General features: G+C 44.5%; 1 protein-coding gene across 2 annotated transcripts in view; it reads right to left on the bottom strand.

Moving 5' to 3' along the window:
- The window catches only part of MAPK11 (mitogen-activated protein kinase 11), a 56,743-nt gene that overhangs the window by 20,027 nt on the left and 19,441 nt on the right, over positions 1–17,275 (bottom strand). For both annotated transcript variants that reach the window (XM_083400013.1, XM_083400012.1), the window contains exons 2-6: positions 3,737–3,866; positions 3,443–3,501; positions 1,600–1,711; positions 880–909; positions 693–740 (exon numbers count right to left, since the gene is read on the bottom strand). In XM_083400013.1, the coding sequence (XP_083256139.1) occupies positions 693–740; positions 880–909; positions 1,600–1,711; positions 3,443–3,501; positions 3,737–3,866 (379 nt within the window). The remainder of the gene's footprint in view (positions 1–692; positions 741–879; positions 910–1,599; positions 1,712–3,442; positions 3,502–3,736; positions 3,867–17,275) is intronic.

Genomic DNA, 17,275 nt, shown 5'->3' on the forward strand with positions numbered 1-17,275 from the left:
CTTGCACTGGTGTGCTTTCGAACTGCTAGGCTGGCAGGAGCTGGGATAGAGAAACGGGAGCTCACCCCGTTGTGCAGGTTCGAACCGCCAACCTTCTGATCAGCAAGCCCAAGAGGCTCAGTGGTTTAGACCACAGCGCCACCTGCAGCCCTAATAGGGCAACACCAGTACAAACAATAAGGTCTTATAAACTGTCAAGTGAGACTCAGAGATGGCTCCACTCTGTTGGTGTGTCCATTACTATGTAACAGTCTAGCCTGTAATCCTAAATTCAAATTATCTGGGAGTAAACCCCATTGAACAGGACTTATTTCAGAGCAGAATAAGGATTGCACTGTTAGCTAATACACATCTTCCTTTTTAAAAGGCTAGTTCCGAACTCCAAGTAGTTCCTTGATATCTGCAGCACCTACTATTTCATCTAGTTATCCAGGGCCTGAAATGGACACAACACTTCTTGTGAGTAGTTACTGTAGAATTATTGCCCTAAAGACAGGACCAAAACTTCCATAGTTGCTCATTTATTCAGAGAGCTTCCTGATCAGTTTTGAATCGGTCGGGTTTACAATTTAGTTTTTTACTCGGTACCAGAACAACCATTAATAACAGATGCTGGCATGACAACAGGCACCACTCTTGTTTCAGTCTTGGTTCAAAACGTACCGAAATAATCAAAATAGCATGAATCCTACCCTTAATTCACAGTCTTCATTGACAGCTAGGTTACTAGGCTTCAGGTCCTGCATCAGAACAAAAAAGTTAAGAGCATTAAAAGGGGGCTAAAATGAAATGAGGTAAAAACAGTCTTGCAACTATATCAGAGCAGCAAGCCCAACCAATGACATGCTCACAGTGCATTATATTCCCAGTGCAACGTACCCGGTGAATGATTCCAGCCGAATGAATATACTGTTAAATAAAAAGAAAAGAGGTGAGGTCAGACAACAAAGTCAAACGCAAGTGATTAATGACAGCTATTAGCTGTCATCCACTCAGACAGGTGTTTTTATTCTACAGTACAAAGAGATAAAGGTTAGCCTGTGTTCCCACCTATGTGGCAATTGTTCAGTGATGTACGTAAGGAGCAAACACACCAATAAGAAAGGCTGCTGATGTTTTGCAATTCAATCTGTAATTTTTGTGAGTTTAAAGGCCCTTCCAGACACACTGTTTGTAACATAGTTCGCCTCTGACACCAGGGCTCCTCTACTATCATTTCTCCTGTCGCTAAAGCAGCAAAACTTAAACATATGTGCCAATTATAGAGGAACTTACAAATCCCATTAATCCACGAATTATGATTTCAGCACTGCTGACATCTGTGTGGCACACTGAGCGGCAATGTTTAACCAATATTTTGAATAACTGAACAGGTTGATCAAATCAATTAACTAGGGGTTAAAATGTTGTTTGAAACACAAGCAGTTATGGGAAAACCTATGAGTGCTTACCCAATAAGTATTTTCTGTTGGGCAAGGCTTTTGTAGAATACGTAATAAGAACATACAAATAACATGAGCAGCAGGCATTATCTTAAGAGATGCTTCATCCTGGGTTTCAGCTCAAGTATGCTTCCCCCCCTTCCTCCATAGGTTTTACCTTAAGCCCTCGAAGTAACTGATATATAAGAAACTGTATATGGTCGTCTGTCAGTTTCTGGCACTTCACAATGTTATTCAGGTCAGCACCCATTAAATTTGTGACAAGGTACCTGTAAATACAAAGCATTCAGATGACATCCAATTGCTTCTAAAGTCTTTTTTTTACTGTATCAGTGCTTTTCTTTGAACCCTGGCACACAGGGTTTCCTGGTGAGGCTCTACAAGCCGTGCTTCCAGACACAAGTAAGAATGTGACTTCCATGCATTATACACGGTCACAAAACTGAGGAATGGGAAAAATATGAAGACTCGGTTGTCACAAACCATGGCTAAGGGAAACTGAACTCAGCGTAAGGTTTCTGGAATCGCAGGAGCGCACCCAACATTTCCTTCCACTGACACTTCCCATGGGAGGAAGCAAAACTTTGGCTCCTACCAACAGAGTCCAGTGCAGGATTAAGCCAAGTGTACAAAAGTTGAGCAACGAAGGCCAAGGAGGTTACAGATACTGTGAGTACAGTAGCATGGGGGAACATACTCCCCCAAAATAAACAAAATAAATACACAAGCACTAGATAACGTACAGGCAAGAGATCAATATCCTATGTTTATTCACTTAAAGCAGTTACACTCCATGCTTTAGAGGAGGCGGCATCTTACAAAGATCAATAGTCCTTGCCCCCTCAGGCTTACAATCTAAAAGATACAACACAAAAAGAAAAAGACTGGGAGGGAGCTCAGGCGCCAGTTCTTAGTCACCATTGTTATGACACAGTAAATAGTTCTGTCTATATGGAGTATGGGAAGCCTGATGCCCTGAAGATGCTGTTGAAAAACAACTGCCATCATCCCTGGCAACTGGCCACGCTGAATGGACTGGTGGGACTTGAGGTCCCAAGATCCGAAGGTTCCCCATTCTTGTCCCATACAAAGCACACACACACACCACACACTGCAGGTACTTGCTGTACATTTTAAACAGCAGCTTCTCCAGCCCTGGTTCAGATGAAGTGAACGACAGCTGCATCAGAGCGGCTGTGTTGCTCACCTGACTTCCCACAGGCCAGGTTCCTGAAGAATCATGGGATGGGAAGAGGTGAGGTGACGGCAAGGTTGGTGCTGTGCAAATGCCTTAGCGGCAGCATCCCAGCTACACTGCACTGACCTCGCTGCCACCTCGCCCTTCCCCTTTCCATCCCGTATACAGTCATACTTCGGGTTAAATATGCTTCAGGTTGAGCGTTTTCAGGTTACGCTCCGCGACGACCTGGAAGTAACGGAACGCGTTACTTCTGGGTTTTGCCGCTCATGCAGACGCTCAAACTGACGTCACGCGCATGCGCAGAAGCGCCGAATCACGATCTGCGTACACGCAGGTTGCGTTCTACTCAGGATGTGAACGGGGCTCTGGAACGGATCCTGTTCGCATCCAGAGGTACCACTGTACAGTTATACCTTCGCTTACATAGCCCTCTGGATACGTAAACTTCAGGATATGAATGCAGCAAACCCGGAAGTATTTTTCCGGGTTTCGCCGTGCGCGCATGTGAAGAACCTCTTGTTGCAAATTCCTCGGGATGCGGCCGGACCTCCGGAACAGATCCTTTTCGCAACCGGAGGTACCACTGTACTGAAACAATCCGGCTGCGGGAAGGTTGGGCGAACAACGCAGCCCCACAATGCCAACACTGCCCGCTACTGCTTTCAGGGTCTATAGATGTCAGCGGAACACAGGTGAGCGCATACTTTCTATAGAAATAAACAAGACTTAGGCATGCATAACTTGGGCTGGCCGTTTATCTTAGCAGCTTGCCAACAAGTTTAGGTCAAACTTTACTTACACTTCATTAAAATTTTCTATTGACGCCGCAGGTGTGAAAACATCTAGTAATCCTATAACCTGAAACAGAAGAAGAGGGGTTTTTATTTTACCTGGAGAAATGCGTGTGGCACCGCTATCTCTACTTACCAGTTTCGAATCTAAAATGAAGGATAATGGCAGCCTGGCACGGGATAAGGTATGCCAAAACCTAATGAAGTTAGTTGTGTTTAACCGATGAACATTTTAATAAAACTAAATGATTAGATGGATTACAAGCTCGTTATTCACAATTCGCACAGCCTTTTCCACTCACGTTTTCGTGTTTCATGTGCTTCAGTAATCTAAGCTCCCGGTAGGTTCTTCTGGCGTGAATAAGGGACTGAAAAGGTCTCGAAAGCTTCTTGACTGCCACCTTCTGCCTTGTTTTGGTATCATATGCTGAACTGAAACAAATGCAAATGCAAAAGAAAAGAAAAGGAATTTTACTATATTTTATTTCATAAAATTTATACATTGTTTGATTGTAAACAAACAAACAAACCCTCAAAGCGGCTTGCAAAAGAGAGTAAAATCAAGAAGAAAAAAAACCACTACTTTAAAACATTCAAAAGATCAAAGTTACCTCAATTTTCTAAGCACCGGCTTGTCTAAACAGGAATGTTTTAGCGGGTGCCAAAAAGAGTAGAGTTAAGGCATCTGCTTAAGCTCAAAGGCAAGGAGTTCCAAAGTGCAGGTGCTGCCACACTAAATGATCAAGTTCCTACAAATGCCGTATAGGTATGATGTGGCACCTGTAAAGGTAAAGGGACCCCTGACCATTAAGTCCAGTCGTGGCTGACTCTGGGGTTGCGCCGCTCATCTTGCTTTACTGGCTGAGCGTACAGCTTCCGGGTCACGTGGCCAGCATGACTAAGCCGCTTCTAGCAAAACCAGAGCAGTGCATGGAAATGCCGTTTACCTTCCCGCCGGAGCGGTACCTATTTATCTACTTGCACTTTGTGCTTTTGAACTGCTAGGTTGGCAGGAGCAGGGACCGAGCAACGGGAGCTCACCCCGTTGCGGGGATTCAAACTGACGACCTTCTGATCGGCAAGTCCTAGGCTCTGTGGTTTAACCCACAGCGCCACCCGCGTCCCTTATGATGTGGCACCTGAGGTAATGCCAATTCCACCAATCAAAGTGGTTGAGTGGGCATCTGTAGGGTAAGGTGATATCGTAGGTAACTGGCCCCAAGTTGTTAAGAGCTTTATATACTAATAGGAACACCTTGAACCTGGGTGGTAGCAAATCAGCAAGTTGTCCATACTTTAGTCCAGTGCTTTTTTTTTTCAAAAAAAATATATGTTTAGGTACTCTCATTTTGACTCATTTTATAGTTCAAATCGCGGAAAATAAATACAGTAAATGGAGAAAAGAAAAAGATTCACAAAATGCTTAGGGGTATTTCTTTTTGAACTTAACTGTTATTATAATCCTTCATTCCTTTCATATGGGGGAAAACAAATCTCAAATATTATTCAGGGTTCCCCACACTGTACACACATTTATCATTAAAGATCCATTAACAAATATGCTGCTGAAGTAAAAGCAAACATTCAAACAACAAACTATTTTGAACTCCTTTTAATCGGCTGCTGCTAAGGTAAATAAAGCAAGTGAACTGGGTGCTTGCTCCAGTTCAGTGTTTGTTATGGCATCACACCAAAACGATGGCCTGGAGAATCGACCCAGACCTGCACATCTGTACCCAAGTCTTGCATTGGGTCAAGTAAAAACTGAGACGAGAATGCTGCGACAGAAACAGGGAACGACATTGCTAAATATAACCCTACTGGCATCAACAGGACCAAGGACACTTCTGTACTTCTAAAACAGAAAACAGCAATAATAAACTTAACCAAACTGAGTAACAGACTTCAACATCAATAACCTCACCACACCAGTGGATAAAAACCCGGAAACAAGCAGCTGTTATTAGGACAATAGCAGGCCTTTGCAGATGCTGACAGGATCAACCTTGGAGAAACAGAACAGATAAAGAGATAGCTACCAATTCTACTAAGGTCTGCTGAGCAGCTTACAGTTTCTCTTTCATTCACCGGACCCGAATATCTTGTTTGATGGCTATATATTTCCAAAATAAGCAAATGTCATTTGTGGGGGGAAGGTTCTTACTTACTTATTTCTTTCATTATCTTAACATAGCAACCTTTTACAGAAAACTCCTCAAATAAGTATTTATTGTGATGACCTACCACAAGCATTCTCTCTAGGTGATATCTGTCGCTCCCATCTGCCATGACAAATACCCAGAGAATTAGCATCATTAATTTGGCTTCCTATCTCCCAGGTCCCCAAATCAAGACTCCATAGGGAGCACTTAGATCTGGCTTCTGGGCCCCTGGTGAACAGACAGGAGCCTCTATTAATTACGGAGTCTGCCACCCTGTCTAGGTGTATCGAGTGTTAATTACGCCTGCCAAACATTGGCATGCTGCATGTAGCCTTCTCATGTGCATTGTTAATTAAAGCCAACCAGCTTACAAGGCTATAAAAGGTTGCCTTAGGCGCCACTGACAATAAACAAACCTTCAATATAAATGCTCGAGGCTTTGATAATGTAGGCCTTGATGATTCAAAACCTTAACATTTTCTTGTCAACCCCTTCTCCTATCAGCAGGTAGCTGCACAACTCCTCTCCTTATGATGCAGATGTTGTGTTTGCTGTAATGATTCCCACAGCCTTACCTACGCAAAAGACAAATAATAATAATAATAATAATAATACCTTTACAGTGGTACCTCGGGTTACATATGCTTCAGGTTACATACGCTTCAGGTTACAGAATCCGCTAACCCAGAAATAGTACCTCAGGTTAAGAACTTTGCTTCAGGGTGAGAACGGAAATCGTGCTTTGGCGGTGCAGCAGCAGGAGGAGACCCCATTAGCTAAAGTGGTGCTTCAGGTTAAGAACAGTTTCAGGTTAAGAACGGACCTCCGGAACGAATTAAGTACTTAACCCGAGGTACAACTATACTGAGTACCCTGTATTGTCAATGTACAACCTATGCACAATGAAATTAACCGAGCCTCCCTCTCCCCACACAAACACTCAATCTCATTGCACTCTGTGTGCTTGTTGCACAACACACCAACCCAGAAAGTCATTTGCACTATACAGTCATACCTCGGGTTACGGACGCTTCAGGTTGCATTTTTTTTGGGTTACGGACCCGCCGAAACCTGGAAGTACAGGAATGGGTTACTTCCGGGTTTCAGGAGTTGCACATGCACGGAAGCGCTAAATCGCGCTTTTCGCATGTGCAGAAGACCAAATCACAACCCGCGCTTGCGCAGAAGCGCTGCTGCGGGTTGCAAATGTGCATCCCACACAGATCACATTTGCAACCCGAGCATCCACTGTATTATTTTCTGTTCAGCAGCCTAACAGCCCACAGCCTAAATACCAAAAGGTTTTTGTCCTATTGTGGTGGTGACCTAAAATCCACAATAAATAGGATAATGTGAACCCCTATAAATCCTTGAGTGTGCTTCTAACAGAGATGTTATGGTAACCCGTTGCTTTATGAAACTGATGATTTTCGCAAGTTGCCTCCCCCATTGGGGCAGAAGTACAGCTAATATATGAATCACAAAGATACTGCTCATAAGCTAGAACATAAGTTGATACATGGTGCAAATGGATACACGTAACACAGGTTCCCAACATGCATACTAACACAATGTAACAGAAGTTAGTATTTTAACAGAGAGCGCTGGGAATCAAAGCTGAATCAACAGAAATTGCTAACGCTTATTGCGCATGTGTATTAAACATGAAATGAGGTAATGATGTACATGATTGGTGAAAATTGAAATCCTTTTTTTGAAATGTTATAAATACCACCGCCCCGACCCTTGCGAAACAATTCGACTGTAACCAATTGCCTAGCAATAAACAATGAACTCCTAACTCCTCTTGTCTCTGAGTCTTATTGGCGTAAACTCAGAAGATAAGCCATTTTTGGCCCACAACACTATGTATCTAGCTGACTCTATCTAGCTGGCCTATTGTGTGCACAGAATGCCTTCAAATTAAGGTTACCCGTTTCCCAGGGACAGTCCCCAGATTTAGAAATCAGTCCCCTGACAAAATCCATCTATTTAGTAGGAAGTTAAAAAAGTCCCCGGATTCATTGAAAAAAATCTGGTAACCTTAACCTAATAGGTATCTAAAGCCATTTGCACATGCAGAATGTAGGCACCCTATACATAGAAATGAGTAAACCAGTGATATTTTAGGGAGCAGTCTAGCAGGCGGGGCCCATTACTTACATCATAGGAGCCTACACAACACAAAACACTGTTGCTGTATGCAGGGTTTATTTTATTTGCTTTTTAACTTATATTTTGGAAATGTATATCCAGCGTTTTTTTTCTTTTAGTTTTTTGGGGCCCCCAAGAGAGTGGGGCCCTAAGCTATAGCTTGTTTAGCTTATACGTAAACCTGGCACTGCTTCCTTCCAAAGAAGCCCAGGGTGGCATCCGCATAAGTGATAAAACAGCTAAACACAGTTCCAACGCAGATACACACTGGATAGACAAAGCCTGCCTAATACTTAAGGAGAGGGAATTCCAAAGTGTAGGTGCCAGAACATGAAAAGGTTCTGTGCAGAACAGAACTCCTGATAAAGTGAGTAATCTGCGGGAGGCCCTCACCTGCAGAGAGGAGTGATTGACTGGGCATATAAGGGATAAGATGATCTTAAATGAAATGTGAATGCATAAATGGCTTTTCTGGCTAGAGAGCACAAAAGAGAACAAAGGCCTAGCGTGGAGCTTAAACTCTGCCAATCTATCTGTACTGCAAGATTTCCCCCTTGGCTTGCCTTAACCATGTTAATTTTGACCATGTAATGGCGGCATCTGAATGCATGCTAAGCCATAAATCATAGTTAAGCAAATATGCATATCAGCTGCATGCTGGTGTGCACAAAGGCAGAGCACTCCTACTCTGCTCCTTTATTAGTTGAGCAAGGAAATGAGCCACGGAGCAGCCGGCGTTGGCATTACACCTCCAGCCTGTGCTTGTGGTTCCTCTCTCGCCAAACAAACCACAACAGGGTAACCAGAAACAAGAGTATTTCATCCATGGTCCATTGTATGTCGAGGTCCCCAAGCCACCCCAAATAACTCACACATCACACAGAAATTTTGTTTAAGGTTTTTGGCATAATTTTTGGCCACAGCTTTATTAAAATACAAAAATGTGAGTGGTTGCTTAGGCATTGGTTGCGACTATCTGCCCCCCAGTGGGGGACAGACTGACATTTCGCAAGCCTGCGAAAGTCAGAAAAGGGGAATACATTTGGGGGTAGCGACGGAGCAGGGAACCTGCCCTCAGCCCTCCCCAAATGCAACCAGGGGCTCTTGTATGGCCCTTGCCCCTTGACAGGGTTCGGACAAAAGCATAGGTGAGCCCCTGTATTCCTTTAATGGAATCCCTTGCAGCAGCAGCATTGGAGGGGCAGGCACAGCCAACCCATGCCCCTCAACCAACCAAACCCTAAACCAATGCCTAACCGCAACCTTACAAGTTGTGACGATTTGCTACACAGTAGGCAAAAACCAAATGGCACCAGCCAATCAGCCAGATGGACAAAATTCCTACTGGGCCCCTGCCCCAAAAGCAGGCGACTCCATGACAGGCATAGCAAGGTCAATGCGAACAACCCTAAATATAGGGATGGGGGATGGGCAATCCGATGCACGGAGCGAAAAGAGGAAGCTCTACGCTTCGTGCAGGGAGTTTTAACATTTCTGGCTGTCAATCACAGAATGGCAACATTAACTTCATCCCAACAACAAGGGAAGCTCAATCACAACAGTGGCCAAGGATCAATTAGCCCGCCCCACAACTTTGGAGTGTCTTGTCAGCCCCCACCGCAACAAGTGCTCTCCATGAAGGAGAACACGCTTTGGTGATGGGAAGTCAGGCAAGCACTGCTGCCATACTAACCACTACTGTCTTGAAGGAATCCCACTCATTTCCCTCCTCCAGCCCACTAGGTGCCAGGGGGAATCATTCTGCACCCATCCCACTGCCACAGAGGTAACCTGGAGTTGAAAAATAATTGTTTTGTCCCATTCCGCTTCCTCTCCCTCATAGTTGGGTCAAACAACATTATCCTTAGTCATATTTACTTGGAAGTAATGGGACACGGGTGGCGCTGTGGTCTAAACCACTGAGACTCTTGGGCCTGCCGATTGGAAGGTCGGCGGTTCGAATTCCCATGAAGGGTTAAGCGCCCGTTGTTCGGTCCCTGCTCCTGCCAACCTAGCAGTTTGAAAGCATGCCAAAAAGTGCAAGTAGATAAGTAGGTACCACTCTGGTGGGAAGGTAAACGGCGTTTCCGTGCATGCTCTGGTTTCACCAGAAGTGGCTTAGTCATGCTGGCCACATGACTCGGAAAAACTGTCTGTGGACAAACACCGGCTCCCTCGGCCTGAAAAGCAAGATGAGTGCCGCAACCCCAGAGTCGTCTGTGACTGGACTTTACTGTCAGGGGTCCTTTACCTTTTTAAAATGGGAATTAATTTCAGGCAGGGTGCCCACTTATACGTAACTAAAAGTGAATAAATACCGGTACCTCATCACCCATTACCCGAAGAAGAAGAATAAGAATTGAAGGCAAAACATGCAGAGTTGCATAGGTTTGTGTATGCTAATTGATATGTACAGAGGAAAATTGAGAAATACAGTTAAGAACTTAATTCGTTCTGGACCTGAAACTGTTCTTAACCTGAGGTACCACTTTAGCTAATGGGGCCTTCCGCTGCCGCAGCGCCATGATTTCTGTTCTCATCCTGAAACAAAGTTCTTAACCCAATGTACTATTTCTGGGTTAGCGGAGTCTGTAACCTGAAGCGTTTGTAACCTGAAGCGTCTGTAACCCGAGGTACCAGTGTAGAATGGGAAGACTAATGTGTATTGTCCTGCGTGCCTGTCCTGATACTAAATGTTGGCCAATTTCAAGGTTCCTGAGGTTGCCTTCAAACTGAGGTTGCCTTCAAACTGAGGTTGCCTTCAAAGAGAGGACTGTCCTTTGACAGCTTTTCTAGTAGAAGGCTGCCCTCTGTTACGTAGGACACATAGCCACTCTGGTTGCAAGTAAATCTGCACTGGACTGCAGGTGGAGCACTAAGCAGTACATCCTGGGTTTTTTAAGGGCTGGAAATAGAGAAAAGGGTTGGGTGTTTTACCTGCTCATGCCGTCTTGCAATGTCATTGTTGATACTTGTATGGTAGCTCCTAGCAACAGCAACCCGCATAAATACAAGAACCCTTTCATTTTTTGCAATGAATTTCACAAAGATCAGGACACACTTAATGAGAAGCAAATGAAAGCTCTCACACGCAGCCTGATCATATGCATATTTACATGCAGACAAATCCTACTGAGTGTAATAGGGGTTACTCCAATTAAAGTAGTTCTAATGTGCATGAGATTGCAGCTTTAAATATTCCGCTCCTTACTATGGCCGTCATTGTAGCTGTTTCTGATGCCTTGCTGTCTAAATAAGTAGCTACGGCAATGCACAGTTGAAGGAAGATCCATAAAATAAAGAAGGAAGAAAATCGAATTTAAACATCTCATTTAAGTTTCAAGAAGAGTGATGAGCAACACTGAACGGCAGACCTAAAACACTTATTTGTCCCTGGAGTATATAGTATGGGACTATTAATTGACTGGTTCAAGTGTTAAAAGTCAGATAAAAATGGTAAAGGTAAAGGTACCCCGGACCGTTAGGTCCAGTCGTGGACGACTCTGGGGTTGCGCGCTCATCTCGCTCTATAGGCCGAGGGAGCCGGCGTTTGTCTGCAGACAGCTTCCAGATCATGTGGCCAGCATGACTAAGCCACTTCTGGCAAACCAGAGCAGTGCACAGAAACACTGTTTACCTTCCTACCAGAGCGTTCCTATTTATCTACTTGCACTTTGACGTGCTTTTGAACTGCTAGGTGGGCAGGAGCTGGGACCGAACAATGGGAGCTCACCTTGTCACGGGGATGCGAACCGCCAGCCTTCTGATCAGCAAGCCCTAGGCTCTGTGGTTTAGACCACAGCACCACCCACGTCCCTAAAAGTCAGATAATCAGATTTAAAACATCCTTAATGGTTTGGCAGTCCTAGTAACAAAGCCAATTGTTTGTGCAGAGTCTCAAACTTGTAATATTTGCAGATGTTTTAGTCCACAGTGATCCACTGCAGGCAAATCGTCTCTTTCTACTCAGAGAGGAAAGCGGAAGTCAGCAAATAAAGAATGCAAACTCATCTAAAAAAACAGTTTTGAAGGCAGACGTTCTGGTCAGAATAAGACCATTAACTCTGGCTTTTCTCCTAGAAATTGCAAAGGCTTATTTCTAAAGAGCCTAAGGGTTAAAAGCTGGTATTGCTATTTCTTTTAACATTAATTATCCCTTTCACAACTGCTTCTTTATCTGATGTGACACAAAGAGGAAGTGGTATTTGCCTACTATATCATGCAACACACCAGCTACACTCAGAGAAATGTGAAACGGATACTGAATATGTGCAATTTCATATTGTTTTACTGGTTTCAGTATACAGCACTCTGGTCTCCTTAGAGAGGAAGAGAAGAATAAATATTTATTAATTCCTGTGTTGGGTGGTGGTGGAATGAAGCAACTTACAAAGTTACTACACTTTTCATCATTGCTTTAAGGGATGTTGACGCAAATGCTAAAACGACAAACAGATTGTCAGCATAAGACAGTTTATGAAACTAATGTTGCACTGAACCCAATGCATAGGATTGCTTGCGATGCTTTTATCAGTAAGGTAACGGCAATGGGCTCAAATAGCCAAAGAAACCCAAAGCTAAGATAATGTGGTAGTCCAGGAAAAGGGAACCTGTGGTCCTCCAGAGATACTTTTGGACTCCCATCAGTCCCAGCCAGCAGGTTGTTTCCAACTAAATTTTGGATTGAACCCATTAAAATTAATGGACCAAAATTAGCCAAATTTCAGCAGATCTTCAAGTCTTCTCCAAGCAGAATTGGCTACAACCCAGTATGGCCAAGGTTCAGGGATTATGGGTATTGTAATCCAGTAACCTTTGGAGAGCCACAGGTTCCCCATCCTTGAAGTATCCAAACAAGATTGAGATAGAACAAGACCACTGTCATGGTAACACACTATTCCCCCCCTTCCCAGCTCGAAACCTCCCAACTCTGTAAATTTGCATTATGTAACTGAGCAAAGTGTAATGCAAGCATCTAACTGGGGTTATCTGGTAAGTTTTGTCCTGAAGGAAAACTAGGCAGTTGCAAACAATACGGAAAATGTGACACAAACCCTCATGGCAGTAACCTTCCTAATCAAAAAGAAGACAAGGAAAGGGAGCCAAAGAACACCACAGCCTTCACACACCAAAGTTATGCATATAATCCTGGACACAATGTGTTCCTCAAGCAGAAAAGAAGCTGCTCTTAGCTTCTCCAAAGCAGTCATGTGAACATGACTGCTTGTTATTGTTGTTGTTTATTAGATTTCTTATCCACCCTTCACTATAAGGTCCCAGGATGGGTTGCAACCATTTAAAAACCACAGCATTAAAAACAATTAAAACAGATCACAATGAAGAGAACTGAGTGGGTGCTAAAATAGCTCTCTCAGGTGTCAAAGGCAAAGTACAGAGGTGTGCATCATTAGCACACAGTGAAAACCTCACAATGAAGGTCCCAGACACACTGCTGTGGGGAGCGAATCCCAGAGCTTAGGGGCTACCACAGAGAAGCCCCCTCTCTCAGGCAGTTGCACACACCCCAAACCTCTGAGGGCAGTGGGACTACCGAGAAATGACCTCATTGCCAATCTTAACAGCCAAGGAAATATGCAGGGAAGGAAGAAATCTTTCTGATGTTTGGGGCCAAACATTTGATACGTCTTTAATCAAAGCCAGAGCGTTGGTCCATTTAGCTCAGTGCTGAATACTCTGATGGAGAGCATCTGTCTGGGTTCTCAGACAGAAGCCTTCCTCAGCCCTCTTGCTCAAGCTCAATCTTGAGATAACTCAAAATACCTCAGTGATTCAAAGCTGGGGCTTTCAACACACAGAGCATGTGAGCTACCACCAAGCCATAGTTCCCCTGCCTTCCAAAAGTGCCCACAGGCCCCAAAAGGTGGCCAACCCCTGATGTAAAGCAAACTGCCCCTTAAGGTAAAGGTAAAGGGACCCCTGACCATTAGGTCCAGTCGTGACCAACTCTGGGGTTGCGGCGCTCATCTCGCTTTATTGGCCGAGGGAGCCGGCGTACAGTTTCCGGGTCATGTGGCCAGCATGACTAAGCCGCTTCTGGCGAACCAGAGCAGCGCACGAAAACGCCGTTTACCTTCCCACCAGAGCAGTACCTATTTATCTACTTGCACTTTGACATGCTTTCAAACTGCTAGGTTGAAACTGCCCCTTAGCTGCCTTTAAAGTGACAGTGCAAGCTCCCGGTTTAATTGTTGCTGATCTGTTACACCCGTATCAGACAATTCCTCCAAATAACACAAATAAACAGAGAGTAGGTTGTTTTTCAGTTAGCTAATGGTGAGGCCAAAATCACAGAGGCTCAAACATCTGTTTCCCAGATATTCCAAGCTCTGAGAGCATGTAACAACAACAACACCACAATCAAATTGTTTTACAAGGAAATGCTATTATCAGAGCCGGCCCACCCATGAGGCAGGGTGATGCACTCGCCTCAGGCGGCAGAAGTACAAGATATGGCCCGATCGCTTCTGCCGCTAGCAGCGACAGGGAGGTGTTCTGGCAATGCTTTACAGAACACCCTGGGTCTTGCTGCAAATTCTCACATGCCACATTGCCACTCAAGTTTACCTTGCCCTCAGGGGGCGAAGCTGAACAACAACACTTTGAAGCACACCCCAGCTCCCCCAGGGTTTGGCAAGAGCCAGGGCATTCCTGCGGTGTGTTGGAGGGCGGGCATGGTGGCGGTGGAAGGGGAGACTGGGACATGGCTGTGAAGGCGGCAGAAGGAAGCAATTCCCATTTTGCCTCAGGTGGAGGGGGGGGGCTGCCCCTGTCTATTATACAAGCTGGCTGCTGTGGCAGTCATAATGCTGGGTAACATAAGCCCCCTTTGCCTGTTTTCCATGTGAAGATTTTCAAACAATCATAATAATTATTAATAATAATTTGATTATTTGTATGCTGCCCATCTGACTGGGTGGCCCCAGCCACTCTGGGAAGCTCCCAACAGAATACTAAAAACACAATAAAGCATCAAATGTTAACATCCTTCTACAGGGCTGCCTTCAGATGTCTCCTAAATGTCAGATAGTGGTTTATTTCCAGATATATTTCCTTACTGGCCCTGCCCCCAATGTAGGACACAGTATATTTGAAGGAGCGTCTCCACCCCATCGTTCTACCCGGACACTGAGGTCCAGTGCTGAGGGCCTTCTGGCGGTTCCCTCACTGCGAGAAGCCAAGTTACAGGGAACCAGGCAGAGGGCCTTCTCGGTAGTGGCACCCGCCCTGTGGAACACCCTCGCACCCAATGTCAAAGAGAACAACAACCACCAGACTTTTAGAAGGCATCTGAAGGCAGCCCTATTTAGGGAAGCTTTTAATGTATTACTGTATTTTAATATTTTGTTGGAAGCCACCCAGAGTGGCTGGAGAAGCCCAGCCAGATGAGCGAGGTATAAATAATAAATTATTATTATTATTATTATTATTATTAGCCCCACTCCCTGCATATCCATGCCAGTGTGGCAGGGCCAGTGATAGGGACCAACACATGAAACTCCCTTCACATGATTAGCTATCGTCATGATTTTACACACCGCAAGCAGTTTTGGAAAGACAAGCATTATGTTTCTGACATTTATTTATCTGTTGGCTCTGGAGATTGAATTTTTGTTGTATGCAAGCTTTGCGCAAGATGCTCCACCATGCGCTCCTAGATTTCTAGACTTGGAGTCAAGAGTGAGGGACCCATTGATAGAAGAGACCTGCATTTCCTAGGGGAAGCCTGTATATTCCGGGTTGTGCGTCATGACTGGCTGCACACTTAGTTGGGACCCTATGTGTCTTCAGGCAACACCAGTGTGTTTAGGATCAATGACAGCCAGCGGGCACAAACCGAAGAAATTGCAACCCTATTATAGATCGTAGGCAAAATCAATCAAGTTTATAGAGCAAGCAATTCTAAGGCTCCCAACACCGTCTTGTTTGCCTATTATTTTCCTCCACGCCATTGCCTTCTTGCAGTGAATTCTGAATGCCACACACCTCTGTATAACGAAGATAATGAACAAGTTATTGAGTGGATATGAAAAAGGTGCAACTCCAAAGTCTTCCATTATTGAGCAGCTCTTTGCTTTCTTTTCAGTTCACTCCTACCTTGGAAGCAAGTAACTGATTACAAAAAGAAGACACAAAAATATATAAATTTGAAGCACCACCCTTTTTCAAAATAATCTGCCCCTTAATGTTCTCTCTTTCCCCCCTCGCATTAGGCACAAGAATTCCTTTATACATAAAGCAATGGGACACCTGCAAACCTGCTGAGCAGTGTGTGTGAGGCACCGCACATTTTCTACTTCCATCATTATGCTCAGAAAAAAATAATTGGCACTCTCACTACACAAATGGTTTTCATAGCTACATGGGCATTAGAAAACAACAACCAGGTGCAATTAGGAAAACACAAATCCTTAATGGGTAACAAGGGATAAATCTCAGTCTCACAGACTGAGAATTATTTGAAAGAGGAAGATTTATGAAAAAGAAGATAAGCTTCAGATAACAAGAGTAGAATAAATACCCCCCCCCCCAGAATGTTAAATTGGAGGCTGAATGATAAATTGGGAGGTTGACCAACTGAGATTTACACACACGTGCACCCCACAGCTACAAGACACAAACTTGATATAAGGGCAAAGGCGGCTAATTTGTGCTCCATGAAATGTTGCAACTCCCATTTGTCTGACTGCTGGACATGGTGCTGATGGGAGCTGGGAGCCCAAAAACATTTTGAAGGCCAGAAGTCCCTCACCCACACCTGCTGAAAGAACAAGAAACAGTCTATGCAAGCAAAACATTGCAACAAATATAAGGCAGAGCACCAAGTAAGCCAAAGTTAAACTATGCTGGGCACAGAGTCTTCCCTTTTCCCCAGCCACTCTACTGGGGAAAAGGGAAGACTGTGTGCCCAGCATAGATTAACTTTGGCTTACTTGGTGTTCAACCAAAGACACAAGCAAAGAAAAAGCCTTGGCCTCATATGTCTTCGGCTGACCTACATAGCGGAAACATGTCATTATGTTGTTGTGCAACTGAGCCCAATGCCTCAGCCCTAAACTTGCCACTTAGGGCCACTTAAAAGCATACCAGATTTCCAAGTAGGATAACATTTCCACACAGCATAGTGGGATAGCCATGTGCGGAACATCATGAGTGGCAAATGAGCACACATCTGCGTGACTGCGGAGAGTATTCTGAGCTACGTGCATCTTGAGTTTCAGTAGTTTGAGTAGATGCGTGGCAAATCTATGATCTTTTTGACACATAGATGCAGAACTGCTATTGACGTAGGTAGGACATATCTGAAGGTATTTTTAGAAGCAATTCAATAGCTTCTTGGATACCGGCTTGGATCATAAGCTATTCCTCCTTTCAGAAAGTGGGAGATGGCCACCAAGCCCCCACCCAACATTGAAGCCCATGTCCCACACTGTTCCCAAGAGTCCTCCAGACACAGATTTTCAGGTGAGCACAGGCTACAGAAGGGAGGGGCAGATGGGAGAGCCC

This window comes from Podarcis tiliguerta, assembly GCF_965153285.1.
Source record: "Podarcis tiliguerta genome assembly, chromosome: 10".
Classification (NCBI taxonomy): domain Eukaryota; kingdom Metazoa; phylum Chordata; class Lepidosauria; order Squamata; family Lacertidae; genus Podarcis; species Podarcis tiliguerta.